The sequence below is a fragment of the Phacochoerus africanus genome, chromosome 13 (assembly GCF_016906955.1).
Source record: "Phacochoerus africanus isolate WHEZ1 chromosome 13, ROS_Pafr_v1, whole genome shotgun sequence".
Taxonomy (NCBI): domain Eukaryota; kingdom Metazoa; phylum Chordata; class Mammalia; order Artiodactyla; family Suidae; genus Phacochoerus; species Phacochoerus africanus.
The window spans coordinates 5,386,346-5,404,551 of NC_062556.1; the positions used below are offsets into that span (position 1 = coordinate 5,386,346).

The 18,206-nt window shown below is 49.9% G+C and overlaps 1 protein-coding gene across 1 annotated transcript in view; it reads right to left on the reverse strand.

The window, feature by feature from the left end:
- Window positions 1-1,634: 1,634 nt before the first annotated feature.
- The window catches only part of FLT3 (fms related receptor tyrosine kinase 3), an 83,902-nt gene continuing 67,330 nt past the window's right edge, over window positions 1,635-18,206 (reverse strand). The window contains exons 19-24 of the mRNA XM_047756100.1: window positions 17,799-17,926; window positions 13,069-13,191; window positions 9,534-9,645; window positions 9,095-9,194; window positions 8,550-8,655; window positions 1,635-2,184 (exon numbers count right to left, since the gene is read on the reverse strand). Coding sequence (XP_047612056.1) covers window positions 2,071-2,184; window positions 8,550-8,655; window positions 9,095-9,194; window positions 9,534-9,645; window positions 13,069-13,191; window positions 17,799-17,926 — 683 coding nt within the window. The 3' untranslated portion in view covers window positions 1,635-2,070. The remainder of the gene's footprint in view (window positions 2,185-8,549; window positions 8,656-9,094; window positions 9,195-9,533; window positions 9,646-13,068; window positions 13,192-17,798; window positions 17,927-18,206) is intronic.

An 18,206-nucleotide genomic window follows, 5' to 3' on the forward strand; every position in this document is an offset into this window, starting at 1 on the left:
GAGCTGGGTGGGAGTTCCCGTTGTGGCTGAGTGATAGTGAACCCCGCTGGTAGCCAGGAGGATGAGGGTTCGATCCCTGGCCTCCTTAAGGATCCCACATTGCTGTGAGCTGTGGTGTAGGTCACAGACTCTGCTCGATTGGATCCCGCACTACCCGCAGCTACAGCTCAGATTCACCCCTCGCCTGGGAACTTGCATATGCTGCAAGTGTGACAAGGAGAAGGGGGAGGGGAAGGAGGGGGAGGGGGAGAAGACGAAGGCGAGAAGGTGGGCAGGAAGGGGTTAGTGTAATGTAAGTGGGTTTATGGTGACCTGGTCTAAAACAGAGGACTAGACCCAGAAAGGCAAGAGCAAATGACAACTTCAGGTTATACTCCTGAGTGAGGCATGGATCTGAGTGATTTACGGCCGCGCCCACCGGTGGTGGGAGCCGAGGATTTGGAACCCGAGAATATGGAGGGCCGCCTCTATCATCCTATTTGATGTATTTTTTATTTCCTTTTTGGTCGCTGTGGCATAGGCAGTTCCTGTGCCAGAGATCAGATCTGAGCTGCAGTCTTGAGCTACAACACAGCTATAGTAACGCGGTTCCTTTAACCCACCGGGCTGGGGATCAAATCTGCATGCTGGTGCTGCAAAGAGGCCACTGATCCCATTGCACCACAGCCGGACCTCCTCTACCATTCCCCCCCCCTTTTTTTTGGTATTTTTAGGGCCACACACACATGGCGCATGGAGGTTCCCAGGTCAAATCGGAGCTGTAGCTGCCGGGCTACGACAGAATCACAGCAAGGCGGATCTGAGCGCCATCTGTGACCTACACCATAGCTCATGGCAACGCCAGATCCTTAACCCAGTGAGTGAGGCCAGGCATCGAACCCACGTCTTCATGGATGCTAGTCGGGTTTGTTAACCGCTGAGTCACGATGGGGACTCCATCTGCTACCCTATTTTATATAAGGGACCTGAGCATCTGTGGTTGTTGATATCATGAGGCATCCTGGAACCAGTCCCCCAGGGTTACTGAAAGAGATGTGTATATATTTATAACACACATATACGATACATGTAATTCATCAAATTCTTACAACAACCTATAAGATAGATGCCATTACTATCCCATCTTCCAGAAGGGGAAACTGAGGCTTAGACAGGTGGAGTTCCTTGTGCAACATCCCACAGCCACGAAGTGGCAGGAAGAGAATTCCAGGCGAGGCAGACCCCCTGAGAGCTCTGAGCTGTAATCACACCTCGAGGAGCGGGGGAGGGGAGACAAGAAAAAGAAAGGAAAGAGAACTTGGCCAAGGGCTTTGGCAAGAGGAGGAGAAACACCCCCCCCCCCCCCCCCCCCCCCCCCCCCCCCCCCCCCCCCGGCGCAAAGCACCGCTGCAGGGGGCTGAGCTTCAAAGGATGAGGGGATGGAGTCCAAGCTCCGTCTCAGCGCAGAGAGCGGAAGTCCTCCTCGGCTCTTCTGCACCCAGCTTGGAGTCCCGGAGCCTTGCAAAAATCTAAGGAAGGAAGGGGGCGAAAGCCATGCAGGCGTAAACAGAGCATCTCACGTGGGCCCAGCAGGTTCGTGAACGCCAGTTAAATCTCACACAAGGCTGATGCCACACACAATTCAAGAAGCAACATTTCTATAGTAGAAATTTTATTTCCATTCATAAAATATATCACTAAATAGCTGAAAAAGGTACATAGTATTTTAAAACATAGATTTAAAAAACTCATAGTAGCTTCTCCTTAGCAAAATGCTTTGTCTCATGTATGTACAAGAATATACTATATGTCGGGCGCGCAATTTCCACTCAAGCCCGCCGGGGAAGGCCTTTGGTCATAGCTAGGTGCTCCCGGAGTTGCTCGCCTCTTCTTGCCTTGTGCAAAGGAGGACCGGGATTTTACAAAAGTCCCTTTGGAAACAAGAGTACATACAGAGAGCTTCTAGAGAAAAGTCCAGCAAAGCAGCAGCTGAGAATATGTTTTTGTTTAGTGATGGAATGCATCTCGTGGTGATCTACAGCCTGTTTAAGGTAGGCAGGGGGATGAAGTCCGCAAGACTAAACCGTTTCCCTACGAATCTTCAGCCTGTGGAGAGGGTGGCCCTGAATCCACCTGTCTGCTGAAAGGTCGCCTGTTTTGGTAGAGAGGACGTTCAGAAGCGCGGCCATCGGTGTTCTGGTACATCTGCACGTGAGGAAGAGAGAGGACACTGAGCAGCTGCTGGCTGAGACTCGCATGTCACACCCCTACATTGCAAATTGCGTTTGCTATGGCTAGATCTTAAGGATATTCCACAGAGCAGCGGACAAAGCAAGTCTGTCTGGTCCTCTTATTAACGGAGAAATTCAGAGTCAAATATTTGAGGTCACGATTGCTTCTTCTCTTAGATGTAAGACCTCCATCTAGAAATCCTAAAGCCGTGCAGAAAAACCATCAAAGAGAAAGGCCACAAAAAGAGATCTCTTGGAGTTCCCGTTGTGGCTCAGTGGAAACGAATCTGACTAGCTTCCATGAGGTTGCAGGTTCGATCCCTGGCCTCGCTCAGTGGGTTAAGGATCGGGCATTGCCGTGAGCTGTGGTGTAGGTCGAGGATGTGGCTCGGATCCCGAGTTGCTGTGGCTCCTCCGGTGTAGGCCGGTGGCTACAGCTCCGATTTGACCCCTAGTCTGGGAACCTCCACATGCTGAGGGTGTGGCCCTAAAAAAAAAGAGAGAGAGAGAGAGAGATCTGTTGTTGCTCTTTTTTTTTTTTTCTTTCTTTCTTTCTAGGGCCACAGCCACAGTATTTGGAAGTTCTCAGGCTAGGGGTTGAATTGGAGCTGCAGCTGCTGGCCTACCCCACAGCCACAGCAATGCCAGATCCGAGCCTCATCTGTGATTTATGCCACAGCTTGCGACAATGGCCACCCTTAACCCAATGAGTGAGGCCAGAGATCGAACCCGCATCCTCACAGACACTATGTCAGGTTCTTAACCTCCTCAGTCACAAGGGAAACTCTAAGATCTGTTCTTTATGCAATAAATACAGAGAGCTGATTTCTTAGGTCTACATTGGGAGTTTGGTGACGTTTAAATTTTGGTCCAAAATGAAAACAGCCCTTCTTTTTGCTCTCATTATGAAGGTAACACACATTCATATAGATAATCTAAGCAATAAAAAAGACATCTAGGAGAAAAGCTAAAATGACCATTTTTGACCCAGCTGGCTGCTCACGTACAATTTTGTGTCAGGTGGCTTGAACTGCAGATTCTATGGTAGAACCTACTTTTGAGTCACAAATGTGCTGTTCATATAGTATGTGTTAGGTCTTTTCACTAGCTACTAAACATGAGCAGGTGTCATTTTTTTTTTTTTTGGTCTTTTTTATTTAGATGTCATCTTTTTAAGGGCATCCTAGGTTTCCACAGGACTGAGGTACCATCCGTAGCCCTTTGGTGGATTGGCTGCATAATATCAACTGAAAAGTGCCCTCATGACCTTGTCTGCCTCCGGGATAAATGAGGGAAGTGGACTTGCTGGACCAGAGAGGAGGCACACCTGACCTGGGCATCACATGGCAGGCTGCCCTGCAGAGACGCTTACTTCTTCCTGCTTATGGCACCTGCTCATAGCATCTGCTCTGGGGATGGGCTTCTCCAGAGCCTCAGCAGGGCTTGAGGTACGCAAGATGGCAAATACCCACTTTTGAAATTCTCTTTCTTAAATGAACTTACTAAACCCTCTTTTTTTTTTTTTTTTGGCTATGCCCATGGCTTGTGGAAGTTTCCAGGCCAGGGATCAAACCCGTGCCATAGCAGTGACCCAAACCACTGCGGTGACACCACTGGATCCTCAACCTGCTGCATCACAGGAGAACTCTGAGTTTATTAATTCGTACCGTTTTGTCTTTGTCTTTTTTTCTTTTTTCTTTCTTTTATGGCATGCATAAGCTCCAGGGCCAGGGATTGAACCCCAGCCACAGAAGCAATGACACTGGATCCTTAACCCGCTAAGCCACCAGGGAACTCCCATTTTGCCTTTTCTAGTGTCATGAATTCTTTTAGTTTCTCTCTTTTTTATTTTGTTGGATTGGTCGTGTTTTCTAAGGGCCCCTTTTTTCTTCGATGCTGAGTTTGAGGTTATATTTTCTCTTCTACATTTTCAGCGCCCATTTTATTCTTGGGTCTGTTTAACCGCGCGGCCGCCCCCACTGCCGAGCTCCCTCGGAGCGCACGGGACCTCTTCCCACCTTGAGGAGGGCACTTTTCCTCCTTCTTTCAAAGAAGCCTCTGTGCTGGGTTTTCCCTCTTCCGTCTTAACTGCTTTCATTGTCTCGGGGATTTTCCATAATTTCTGGTCCACAAAGATTTCCTTCTTGCTTTTAAAGGCAATTACGGCCTCCGTTCTATTTTTCGAATGTACACATTTCTCATAATTTAGAGGGGCTGAGAGGAGAGGAGAGATGGCCTGAGTCAGGCTCCTTTCCAGAAGCGGGAGGCATGTCTGTCCCCTTCTCCCGACTGCTCAGTGATCCTGCTGCAGTCACCTCCTAACTGGGGTCCTGACTTGTGCTTTTTTGCTTTTGTCTTCCCAAACCTGCTTTTATGCTTCCTTTCCTTCCTTCCATCCAGAAATAAGTGCTTTGTACCTTCCATATGCTAAGCATGATGCTGGCGGCTGGGTACACAGAGGTGAACAAAACAGATGCAGCCACTACCCGACTTCCATGCTGCTACTTATTCATTCATTTAATAACCAGCTATTGTCTCCTGATGATGGGGTGACATCAGGTGATGTAAAGAAGAGGGCACATTATCCTTGTCCTTAGGAAGCAAGCCCAGGGGTGAGACAGACAGACCCAGAGCAAAACCATCACACAACACAAGTCTCAAGCAGAGTGATTTATAAAGTGGTAGGGGGATTCAGAAGAAGGAGCCTGGAATCTGACTAGGGAAGTTAGGGGTGTTTGGAGAGGAGAGAATATTTGATCTGGCTCTTTTCTATATTTTTTTCCTTTTTAGGGCCACACCTGTGGCATATGGAAGTTCCCCATCTAGAGGCTGAATCAGAGTTGCAGCTGCCAGCCTACACCACAGCCCTGGCACCGCAGGATCCAAGCTGCATCTGTGACCTACACCGCAGCTTGCGGCAACACTGAATCCTTAACCCACCGAACAAGGTTAGGGCCCCTTTTAACCTATCAGGCCAAGGATGGAACCCGCATCCTCACAGACAGTGTCGGGCACTCAACCAGCTGGGCCACAACAGGAACCCCTCTTTTTTTATTATTAGGTGTAATTGACCTATACCACTCTATTAGTTTCAAGTGTACATCGAAGCCATTCCATATTTGTATGTATTGCAGAATGATCACCCCGAGAAGTCTAGTTCATATCCTTCAGCACCCATAGCGATCTGGGTCTTTAAGACACATGTTGAAGCAGGGTGGTCCATTCTAAAGCTCTCATTGGTTCGTCATTGTCTGGATAATGCCTGAGCATGGGAGTCAGGGACCCCCTGGCTCTCAGGTCATACCACTGGAGGTGCGCTATAACTCAACCGTGAATGGACACTTTCTAGCTGTGTTCCTTCCCTTTCTTGCTTGTTCTCCAAGAGCCATTTGCCTTCCCTGGTCCGTGATGAAGCAGAAAAAGAGATTCTCCCAAGGCCTGTTTTCCGTCCAAGAGACTGGACGTGACCGTGTTGGGAGGAGAGCTGCGTGGCGTGGCTGTGCAGAAGGCACCTGCCTCAGAGGTGCCTGGCCAAGCAAGTGGGGGCAGGAACCCCGTGTCTGCTCCCCAGCTTCTGGACTGGAGCCCCCAGTCCCCCCAGGAGTAAGAGGCTCATCCCAGTGTGCTCATCTCACCCAAGGGGGCCCCTCTTCTAACTCAGCCCCAGCTCGCGCTCAGCACCTCTGATGCTGGGAGGGAAGAGAACCTTCCACTGCGAGGGGCAGGGAGCAGAGCGGAGGAGATGGAGGGGAAGGTGTGAGGACAGCCCCGGAGCCCGGATGCTCTCAGCTGAGCCATCATCCGCGGGGAGTTTGCATTCAACCATCCCTCGTGCCTCTGAGGGCCCCGGGGCAGAGGGAAGTGGGCTGGGATGCCCTGTGGATGTGAGGACACGACCGGGGAGCTGCAGGCCCAGACCAAGGTTGTCCCCAGCAAAGCCAGGCTGTCCAGGCAGCCTGGTCACGCCAGCTCTGCACCCTGGTCCATGCCCTCCTCCACCCTCTCCTTGAGAGACACCTTTATTTTCCTTTTTTTTTTTTTTTGGTCATTTTGCCATTTCTTGGGCCGCTCCTGCGGCATATGGAGGTTCCCAGGCGAGGGGTCGAATCGGAGCTGTAGCTGCCGGCCTACACCACAGCCACAGCAACACAGGATCCACTACACCACAGCTCACGGCAATGCCGGATCTATAACCTGCTGAGCAAGGCCAGGGATCGAACCTGCAACCTCATGGTTCCTAGTCGGATTCGTTAACCACTGCGCCACGATGGGAACTCCTATTTTCCATTCTTCTTTCTCAACCCTGAACCTTTATACGTATTACTCGCCCAGCCTAGAGCACCCTGCTTGCCCCCATTCCCCATGAGTAGCCAAAACAGTGTTCACTCCTCACAGCCCGGCTCAAATAACACCGCCGGGGACCCACACCCATGACCCACGAGCACAAGTGACTCATGCCTTGTTTCTCTGTAAAACTCGGTTTATCTGAGTGTCCTTAACTTTTTACGAGTCATCTACTCAGAAGCCTGAGTCCCTGGGGGCTTTCCGCCTCTCCTGTTTGTCCTAATTCCCCGACAATAACTAAGTTTCCGTTTGTGATTTAAAAAAAAAAAAAAAAAGTCACAAAAGGAGGCGAAGATACACCACATCTGCACAGGTCTCGGGAGAGCCTCTGGACTTGAAAATGGACCCCTCATCATGTGGCAAAGGGAAACGGCCAATCCATTTAAAGACTCAGATGTATATTTAATTAGCTTTCATTTTTTTAATTATTTTTTTTTGTCTTTTGTCTTTTTAGGGCCACACCCGCAGCATATGGAGGTTCCCAGGCTAGGGGTCAAATCAGAGCTACAGCTGCCAGCCTACACCACAGCCACAGCCACAGCAGATTCAAGCCGCATCTGCAACCTACACCACAGCTCACGGCAACGCCAGATCCTTAACCCTTCACTGAGCGAGGCCAGGGATTGAACCCGAGTCCTCATGGATGCTAGTCGGGTTCGTTAACGACCGAGCCGCGATGGGAACTCCTTAACTAACCTTTATTAACTGCTAAGTGCCCTCTACGGGCTGTCTTTGCACATCCATCATCTTATTTACTCTTTACAAAGTCATGAAGTAAGACTGGTTAATCCCCTATTGCCGATAAGGACGCTGAGACGCCCCCCAAAAGTAAGTGACTCAGTTAACTCCTGTGACAGGCACATAAGGGGACCAAGATTTGAACTTTGGTCCTGGCGGTTCCAGGCCCCACTCTTCGTTCACTTTGTCTAGGGGATGGTTCTTTTAACCCCATCAGGTGGTACAGGTGCCAGGAAGAGCCAGCAAAGTGACTCCAAGGTCCCAAAGCTCAAAGACCATCTAGCTTAGCCACCTATGTTACAGGTGAGAAAACTAAGGCCCAGAGCTGGTCTTGGGCTCTCAGGACTCCAGGCTCTTCCTAATGCCCCTCGTCGCCTGACTGAGTTGTACAGTTATGCCTCACAAGAGTGTCACGTTGAGTGAGGAACGGTCAGTGGCCTCTGGAGGTCAAGGGTTCTGTGTTATTGACATGTCTAGTCCTCTGTCCTGGTCACTTACAAGTATTTAATTTCTGAGTCAACTGGCTGAAAGCTACAGGAAAAGTTGTGTTTCCCGCCCCCAAACATTTATCTGTAAGTACATCTAATCCCATACTTTATTTATTTATTTATTTATTTGTCATTTTAGGGCTGCACCAGCGGCATACGGAGGTTCTCAGGCTAGGGGGTCGAATCAGAGCTGTAGCCGCTGGCCTACACCACGGCCACAGCAATGCCAGATCTGAGCCACATCTGCGACCTACACCACAGCTCATGGCCACGCTGGATCCTTATCCCACTGAGCGAGGCCAGGGATGGAACTCGCAACCTCGTGGTTCCTAGTCAGATTCGCTTCCACTGTGCCACGACAGGAACTCCCCATACAACTTCAAAAGGGCAACCGAGACAACTACAGTGACAAAGACAATTTGGAACTTTGGTTCTCAGGATCTCGGCAGCAAGTGTTCTGAGGTCCTGCTTCCCTTTCTTCTTCCTTTTTTTTTGGGCCGCACCCTCGGTACATGGAGATTCCCAGGCTAGGGGTAGAATCAGAGCTGTAGTTGCTGGCCTACATCACAGCAACTCCAGATCTGAGCCACATCTGCAAACTACACCACAGCTCATGGCAACGCCAGATCCTGAATCCACTGCGCAAGGCCAGGAATCGAACCCGCACCCTCATGGATACCAGTCAGGTTCGTTACCGCTGAGCCACAGTGGGAACTCCCAACTTCCCTTTCCAAGAATGCTTGATGAAAGGCACACTGCCGCTACCTACCGCTTCTTCTGCATCCGCCAGCTGACAGCCCAAAAATGAAGTCAGGTTTGGGAAGGACGGCCGTTTCCTGGAGTCAAAAGCCCAGCAGGACTGCATTATAAAGTATCTGAGAAAACAACAGAACAAGCAGATAAGAAATCTCAGGGAATCGAAATGGGTCACTTTGCACTTAACGAAGCACCGAGGCACCATTTACTGCTGTGGAGCTTCCTATTTATGGGATGTTTGTCTCGAGGCAACTATTCTACTAGATTTTGACCCCGTATCAGAAAAAAGGGCAAATTAGATGATGCATTTGGAACAATACAGTGTGGGCCGGCATTCAGGAGAAGGGTCCCTCAAGCAAAGGAACTAAATCCCAGGAAAGGTTCAGTTTTGCTCAGAAAACCCCCCGAAACCAAAAGCAGGAATTTTTCTTTGCCTTTCTTAAGAGGAATCAAGGGAATGCCACACGAAGGAGTTTAACTTTTCTTCTCCGGGGTTTGGATGTGGACAGACCATAAATTTCCAGTCTTAGCCACTTTCAAGGTCTGACTTGAACTTACATTTCTTCTGTAGCGTAAAATGGCTGATCCATTTTAAATCCGCTCTGGATGAGTTTGTAGAAATTAGCATCAGCCGGAATCCCAGGGTAAGGATTCACACCTGAGAAAAACAGGAGGGCGTAGAACCATCAGGGGAACCATCACCCTTCATCTGTTTATTATTCACTCAATGAGCAAGCGTGCCCGTGGCTCCCCAGCTGGCACTGTGTGGTGCCAGGCTGCCTGCAGCAGGGCCCGGGTTCGTGCTGGAGGGCAGTTTACAGGCTGGGGGCCAGGGCAGATGGACAGACATCAGGCAATAAAGAGAAACGAGCTCAGGCTGCAAGAGAAGTAAGACGAGGGTGGCCCCGGGAGGAGGCATTAGACATAGGAGTGGGGGAGGGGTGCAGAGGGAGGACAAAGAGCTGGAGCCCAGGGTCCTGGGAACTGCAGACCTTACCAAGCGAGAATATTTCCCAGAGCAGTATTCCGTATGACCAGACATCACTCTTAATGGTGTAGATCCCCTCAAACAAGCTTTCGGGAGCCATCCACTTGACAGGCAGACGGGCCTGTGTAAAATGCAAGAAACCAATGGTGAATTTTTTTTTCTTTTTTTTCAGGGCTGCACCTGCAGCATATGGAGGTTCTCAGGCTAGGGGTCGAATCAGAGCTATAGCTGCCAGCCTACACCACAGCCATAGCAACGCCAGATCCTTAACCCACTGAGCGAGGCCAGGGATCGAACCCTCGTTCTCATGGATACTAGTTGGGTTCTTAACCTGCTGAGCCACAACGGGAATGTTCCACACATGGACACTCCTTCTCTTGTTAGCTGGAGGATCATATTTATTCGCTAAGGCCACTCTGAATGCTTCCCTGAGAAAATTCGATTCTTCAAATGGACGTATTTCACTGTCAAGTGAACATTCTAACATAGTAGCCTTCAACCAACCAATCGTAGTTCTTTAAAACTCAAGTTTGCCCATGGCCTTAGTGAGTTTCACGGTGGACACGTCACACCAAGGAGTAGCCAGTCACTTGCCCAGAGGCCAGCGGATACTGGTCAGTGATCAGCGGTACTAGCGCATTAGTAGAATATTTTAAGCATTTCTTGGAAGGATTGTAGTGGAAATGGCATCCACAAAAATGTGGTGAGGGGAACATATGTCATCACTTCAGAAATGACATCAGGCTGGCTTCTGTGGCTCTAATAATTCCCAGTGGCGAGAAAGGGGAGTTTTGAATTAGTACAACCTCAGGTTAGAATCAAGACTCCGGGATGGCTAGGTTCCTGGGGCCAAGCATTTTGCAGTTTTCTTTCTCTCTCTTTTTTTTTTTAGGGCCACACCTGCGGCATATGGAGGTTCCCAGGCTAGGGGTCCAATCAGAGCTGTAGCCGCCGGCCTACACCACAGCCACAGGAACTCCAGATCCAAGCTGCGTCTGCCACCTACGACACAGCTCATGGCAATGCCTGATCCTGAACCCCCTGCGTGAGGCCAGGGATCGAACCTGCGTCCTCATGGATGCTAGTCAGATTCCTGTGAGCTAGAGGATCAGAGCCATGGTGGGAACTCCTGCAGTGTTTTCTTTTCCGTGGGTTAAGGAGCCCTTCATCCCGTACGCTTGAGCTGCCAAGGAAAAATCAAAGTTCCAGAAAGGACAAGCTGGGAGACTCAGGCAAGCTCGTCTGGTGAATTTGATTAATTAAAGGAATGAGGGGTGGTTTCAAATGGAATTCTGTTTCCTGCTTCAGAAACCTCCAGCTAGTAGGGTGGAGCCTCCACAGGCATGTGTGGCAGGCCTCCTGTTTATGACTGAAGCTACCATGATGGATGGAGGCACAGATCCTAAAGCAGCTGAATGTTTGATTCAATACAGTTTAATTTCGTGCGTAACACTTATTGGGCATTTACCCTGGGTTTTGTTGGTTTATTCCCACCAGTTAGTAGGTAAGAGAGACAAGAGAATAATCCTCGTGTCAAACACTCTATCACTGTGGTCACACACAGACAGACTTGGGGCGCAGAACATTCATGTCCTGGAGTTACTGTCATGGCTCAGAGGAAACGAATCTGACTAGCATCCGTGAGGACGCGGGTTCGATCCCTGGCCTCACTCAGGGGGTTAAGGATCTGGTGTTGCTGTAGTGTAGGTGGCAGATGCAGCTCGGATCTGGTGTTTTGCTGTGGCTGGGGTGCAGGCTGGCAGCTACAGCTCTGATGAGACCCCTAGCCTGGGAACCTCCATATGCAATGAGTGTCGCCCTAAAAAGACAACAAAAGAGAAAAGGAAAAAAAGAACATTCTTGCTTTAACTTGTGCTGTGTAATCAGGAGCAAGCGACGTTTCTGGGCCCGTCTCCTCCACCATGAATGGGCACTCTGAGGACTGAATGTCTGTAAAGCACTTAGATTGGCCCTTAGCACCCGGTAAGCATGACATCAGCCTTCACTGTTACCACTATGTCACGAGCAGGGACAATAAGGCAGAGAAAAAACGAAACTCACAAAAAGGAACAGCCGAAAAGAACAGGAGCTTAAATCCAGGTATTGTAAATTCTTAAAAACCACATACTCTTTCAATGACTGCGCATTTTTTCACCTGGCATTGAGCAATGCTCTCCTAGGTAACGCAGGTAGATTCGGTGATGCTTTCTTTAGGTCTGCCTGTGCAACAGTAGCAGGATGACAAATAGGATGATGATATTTATTTATTTATTTGTCTTTCCTAGGGCCGCACCCCCAGCACATGGAGGTTCCCAGGCCAGGGGTCAAATTGGAGCTGTAGCCTCTAGCCTACACCACAGCCACAGCCACGCCAGATCTGAGCTGCGTTTGCAACCCACACCACAGCTCATGGCAACACCAGATCCTTAACCCATGAGCAAGGCCAGAGATCGAACCCACAACCTCATGGCCTCTAGTTGGATTCGTTTCCGCTGCGCCGTGATGGGAACTCCTCTTTTTTCTTTTTTTTTTTAAGTGTGGGTTGCACCCGAAGGTCCCTAATTGATAGAGGAGATGCTGTTTTGCTCAACTTTTATTACAAATCGAAAAGTCCCTTAATCTGCAGAAAAACCCTTTAAGAAAGAAAGCTGATAGGAGCAAGTTTTCTGAGGTCACCCTGACTTGAGAACGCACTGTAGGAGTTCCTGTCGTGGCTCAGCGGCTAACAAACCCAACTAGTATCCATGAGGACTCCGGTTCAATCCCTGGCCTTGTTCAGTGGGTTAAGGATCCAGTGTTGCTGTGGCTGTAGTGTAAGCCAGAAGCTACAGCTCCAATTGGACCCCTAGCCTGGGACCCTCCATATGCTGCTGGAACGGCCCTAAAAAGACCAAAAAAAAAAAAAAAGAAAGAAAGAAAGAAAGAAAGAAAGAAAAGAATGCACTACAAAGAATGGATAAGCAACTTGGTCCTACTCTACAGCACAGGGAACTATACCCAATCTCTTGGGATATAACATGATGGAAGATAGTATGAGAAAAAAAATGTATAGATGTGTATGACTGGGTCACTGTGCTGTACAGCAGAAATTGACACAGCACTGTAAATCAACTGTACTCTAACAACAAAATTAAATTTAAAAATAAATAGAAAAATGAAAAAAATAGACCTTGGGGTACAACTAAATATAGACCTTGGTGGGGGAGGGGGGTGAGTTCCCATTGTGGCTCAGTGGTTAAAGAACCTGACCAGCATCCAGGAGGACTCTGGTTCCACCCCTGGCCTCACTCAGTGGGTTAAGGATCTGGTGTTGCTGTGAGCTGTGGTGTAGGTTGCAGAGGCGACTCAGATCCTGAGCTGCTGTGGCTGTGGTGTAGGCTGGCGGCTACAGCTCCGATTCAACCCCTAGCCTGGGAACCTCCATATGTCATGGGTGCGGCCCTAAAAAGACCAAAAAAAAAAGACCTAAGCACTACACTGACGGCAGGTGTTTAGATGAACAATGACCGAACCCAAAATAACGGTATAAAACTGGAAACCTCACATTGCCCCGGATCACGTAGTTGGAATCACTCATGATGTCGCGAGCCAGGCCAAAATCACCGATCTTCACCACTTTCCCGTGGGTCACGAGGACGTTCCTGGCTGCCAGGTCTCTGTGAACACACTATAAAGAAAGAAAGGGCAGTGTCACTGACCGCAATGTCTAGGGTCACGAGGGCCGCCTCTCGTCCCGTTTCAAGGTCGGTAGGAGCGATGGGACAGGAGTACATGTCATCAAGCCGTCTTAGCTCTCGAGGGCCGTGAGCGGTCATCCCGATGGGCAGCAAAGGGTGCGAACGATGCTTCAGCTGCTGTGGCTGCAGCTGCTGGTGCTGCTCAGGGAACATTCCTGGGGGTCCAAAGGGCCCCGTTCTGAGAAAGGAAGTCACACCTATCCAGGTGCTGCATCTTGTTATAAACACGAGACACAACGAGAGGGCCCTCTGCTGAGCTCCCCGTGCGGTGCTCAAGCACCTTTCCGGTGCAGGTGGAGGCAATACTATCTCTTCTGACTGGAAAACAGCTTTGGCGATAAAATGGCAAAATATTCTTTAAAAATTCGGGAACATACTAGAAGTTTGGGAAGATGGCCTGAAGTGGAATTAGAAGCAGCTCCTGCCAGAATGGAGGTGATGTGACTTGAATTTGAGTGGTCTGTCCAGAAAATTAACTCCGTGGAGAAAGACTTTAAAAGGAACAGGGCAGGAGTTCCCAGTGTGGCCAAACAGGATCGGTGGCATCTCTGGAGCGCTGGGATGCAAGTCCAGTCCCCCGCCCGGCACAGTGGGTTAAGGATCCAGTGTTGCTGCAGCTGCAGTGTAGGGCACAACTGCAGCTCTGACCTGATCCCTGGCCCGGGGACTCCATATGCCAAGGGGGCAGCCAAATAAGAAAACCAAACAAAAAATAAACCAGGCCCTGGAAGCAAAGACCCAAGGACTCACTTCAATCTTTAACAAAGAAAAGCCAAAGCTGTCAAGGCTGGGATCCCTTTAGCTCTCCCAACCCTGGGTCCATGCTCCATCCACAGCCACACTCCACCCACTGGACCACCAGGCCTGCCGCCTGCTTCCGTCTCCGCTCATCTGCCCCAGCTCCTTGGCCTGAGCCCGAGGTGACCTATAGAGAGATGACTTGACCCCTCGGCGGATCTGCTCCTGTCTGGCAGCTGGTCCTCCTTCAGGTCCCGCCGCCTGTGACTTCTGCGTCACCCCCCCACCGCCGTTCCCGTGTCCTCGCCCTCTCGGCCACACCCTCCCCTGGGCCACCGCATCCACACCTAAGGATGACACTGCCCACCCCCAATCTCTGTTTCCAGTGCAGACATTTCTCGGGGCTTCAGGCAGGAAGAGCCAAGCACCTGCTGGACTGCTGGCCTCTGTGACCCAGTGAAGCCACCTCCCAACCTTTCTCAACAAACCTCCCTGATTCTAGGTTCCCGACCCCATCCCAGGTTCCCTGCTGGTTTCTCTCTTACGCCAAAAGTCTCCTCCAGCCCCGGCATGAAGTACTTCTGGACGCCTTTTCCGCAGGGCCTCCCCTCCCCCGGGTCTGACATGCCTGCGTCTCCCCTGAGTTGCCAGAACTCAGTTGAACGCAATATTTCCCGGACGACCCTGTCATCTGGGATTTGCTGCCGCCACCCCACCCCCGCTTCAAGGATAAGATCTGTGTCTGTGTCTTGGCGCCTGTGTCACCGTGCCGGCGTGGCCCGTGCTCCGGTGATGCTGGAGGGAGTCACAGAGCCTTAGAGGGACCTGAGAGGCAGCCAGAGAAGATGGGAGAAAAGGCAAACGGGAGACGGTGACAGGGTGACTCAGAGGGGACAGCCTAAAGGAAAACCAGGGGAGGGGGTCCAAGACGCCGGACATTCTTCACAACATTCGTATTAGCACCTGCCCGGCGGAGAAAGGCAGAGCCCCTTGACCCCGTGTTGGGAGGAGTTTGAGTGTTTCCTTAGCAACAGGCAGCAAACCGGGCCAGTCGATCCAGGTAGATGCCCGCGGACCTCTGTAAAGACACTGGTGACGGCTCCACTGTAGGTGCACAGGGGACAGCACGGGACAGACGCCAACCACGGAGGGAAGAAGGGGAGAGGAATGTGCCTGGGGGACGAGGCGGGGACAGGGCTGTGAGACAGCGATTTTATTGACCAGCGAGTAAGGACGCCCGAAGGTGGAAAAGAAGACAGCGTGCACTTTCAGTATCTGTGAGAAACAAATCCTACCTTGGGAATCTCTTTGGGGTTGTAGGAAATAGAGGTTAATCTGGAGAGAATGGACTTTTATTTTATTTTTGCTTTTTAGGGCCACGCTCGAGGCACAAGGAGGGTCCCAGGCTAGGGGTTGAATCGGAGCAGCAGCTGCTGGCCACACCACAACCACAGCAACGCCAGATCCGAGCCACATCTGCGACCTCCACCACAGCTCATGGCAACATCAGATCCTTAACCCACTGAGCAAGGCCAGGGATCAAACCTGCAACCTCATGGTTCCTAGTCGGATTTGTTACCCACTGCGCCATGATGGGAACTCCCCGAGAATGGGCTTTTAAACATTGAGTCTCTCCTATATGAACAAATAGAACGCATTTAATAAAGTTTCACAGGGGAAGCCAGGAGGGGCTGGGGTGGGAGAGAGAAATTAGGAGTTGGGGGTTAACAGATACACACTACTTTATATAAAACAGATAACCAACAGGGTGCTATGTATAGCACAGGGAACTATAATCAATACCCTGTGATAGGAGTTCCCTTCATGGCTCAGTGGTTAATGAACCCGACTAGGACCCATGAGGATGTGGGTTCGATCCCTGGCCTCGCTCATTGGGTTAAGGATCTGGTGTTGCCATGAGCTGTGGTGGAGGTCGAAAACATGGCTTAGATCCCGAGTTGCTGTGGCTGTGGTGTAGGCTGGCAGCTACAGCTCCAATTTGACCCCTAGCCTGGGAACCTCCATATGCCGAGGGTGCGGCCCTAAAAAGACAAAAAGATAAGAAAAAAATAAAGAAAAATCCTGTGATAAACCATAATGGAAAAGAATATGAAAAAGAATACATAGAAATATATATATTTATATAACTAATCATGGAATCTAACACAACATTGCAAAACAACTATATTTCAATTTAAAAAAACAAATATAAATTGGAGTTCCCCAACGGCCTCGCAGTTAAAGATCTAGTATCGTCAGAGATGTGGCATGGTTCAGTCCCTGGTCTGAGAATTTCTGCACGCTGCAGGCATGGCCAGAAAAAAAAAAAAAAAGAATGAATAAATATATAAAATTTTCAAAAATTAATAAAGTTTCACAGGTTCTTCATGCAGACCTCACGCGTTTCTGGTTTATCTCAACGTGTTTCATGGTTTAGTTGCTCTTGTGAATAGAATTTTTTCCCATTCTTCAAAGCTATTGATTTATGTCACATTAATAGTTTTCTTTTTTTTTGCTTTTTAGGGGCATACCCGCAGCATATAGAGGTTCCCAGGCTAGTGGTCGAATCGGAGCTACAGCTGCAGAAATGCAGGATCTGAGCCGCATCTGAGACCTATAGCACAGCTCACAGCAATGCCAGATTCTTAACTCACTGAGCAAGGCCAGGAATTGAACCCGCAACCTCATGGTTACTAGTCGGACTCATTTCTGCTCCGCCACAATGGGAACTCCATCTTTTTCTTTCTCTCTCTCGTATTTTTTTAATGGCTGCATCCATGGTATACGGAAATTCCCGGGCCAGGGACTGCATCCCAGCCACGGCTGTGACCTACACCCCAGCTGCAGCAATGCCGGATCCTTGAACCCACCGTGCCAGGCCGGGGATGGAACCCTCACCTCCGCAGCAACCCAAGCCACTGCACTCAGATTCTTAACCCACTGCACTACAGTGGGAACGCCAATCTTTTTCTTAAAACTGAACGTCTACCTATATTCAAGACAGTAAATTTTTACAGAAAAAAACAATACAACTGAAATGATTCCAGTCAGGGAGAAAGAGGAGAGAGGAAGCAAAGAGAGGGGGGTGGAAGAGAGGATAAAACTAGGACACTCAAAGGGAAAGAGGAGAGAAAAGGTGGAGAAATAAAGAAAAGACAGTGGAAGGTAGAAAAACGAGGACAGAAAGTCGCCTTCTGAAGGGCTGTAACAGCTTAGAGGCAGCAGAGGCTGCAAGCGTCAGGGAACAGCAGGGCTGAGAGAATATTACAGAAAGGATGCAAAATTGGGGATAGAGTCCCTGGTGGGCAGAGGCTCCGAGGTCTTCCCGTCACAGCCCGGGTGGATGTGGGATTAGCTGGCTCACAGCAGATGCTTGCAAAAGACGCAGGCACCCAGGAGAGCGCCCGGGGTTTGAACCTCCACTCAGCCCCTGGGGCAAATGCCTGCACGCAGGACACAGCCTGACGACCCGAAATGCAGGTCCCACACGGCTGCACCTGGTTTTGAGGAGGGATTCCCGAAGACCTCTTATCTGGAAGCTTCAGCGGACTCTGACAGCCTGGAAGGGCTGTGAGCACCACATCATCCACTAAGGCAGCCCAGCTCTTACACTAATTAGGCAAGAGCCCAAGGACCACCCTAGGCGAGTCCAACGGGGAAAGGCAGACTTTCGGGGCTACAGGATAAAATAAACAACCCAACAACAACAACAGCAACAAAACAACAACACCAAACCCACCCACATTTCTTTTTCAGAATTATCTTGTGGTTGCGAGTTTCTTCTTTAAAAGGAGCTTACCGACTTAAATTCCAGAAATTCCATCCCTTTGGCCACTTGATAGGCAAAGCAAAGAAGGTCTTCAAAGGTGAGGACATTCAAGTCCTCTTCCTCCTCCAGCCTTTTCTGGTTTTCGTATTCAATTTCATCTGTAAAACAGAACCAGTCCTCATTTTTGGCAAAATGCAAAAAAGTAGCCTTATCGAGGCGGGGGGGAGGGAATTAAGAGTTACAAACTATGATGTTTAAAATAAGCTACAAGGGGAGTTCCCCTTGTGGCTCAGTGGTTAATGAACCCGACCAGGATCCGTAAGGACTTGGGTTCGATCCCTGGCCTCACTCAGTGGGTTAAGGATCTGGCGTTGCCATGTGCGGTGGTGTAGGTCGCAGACGCAGCTGGGATTCCGCACATGGCTGTGGCTGTGGTGC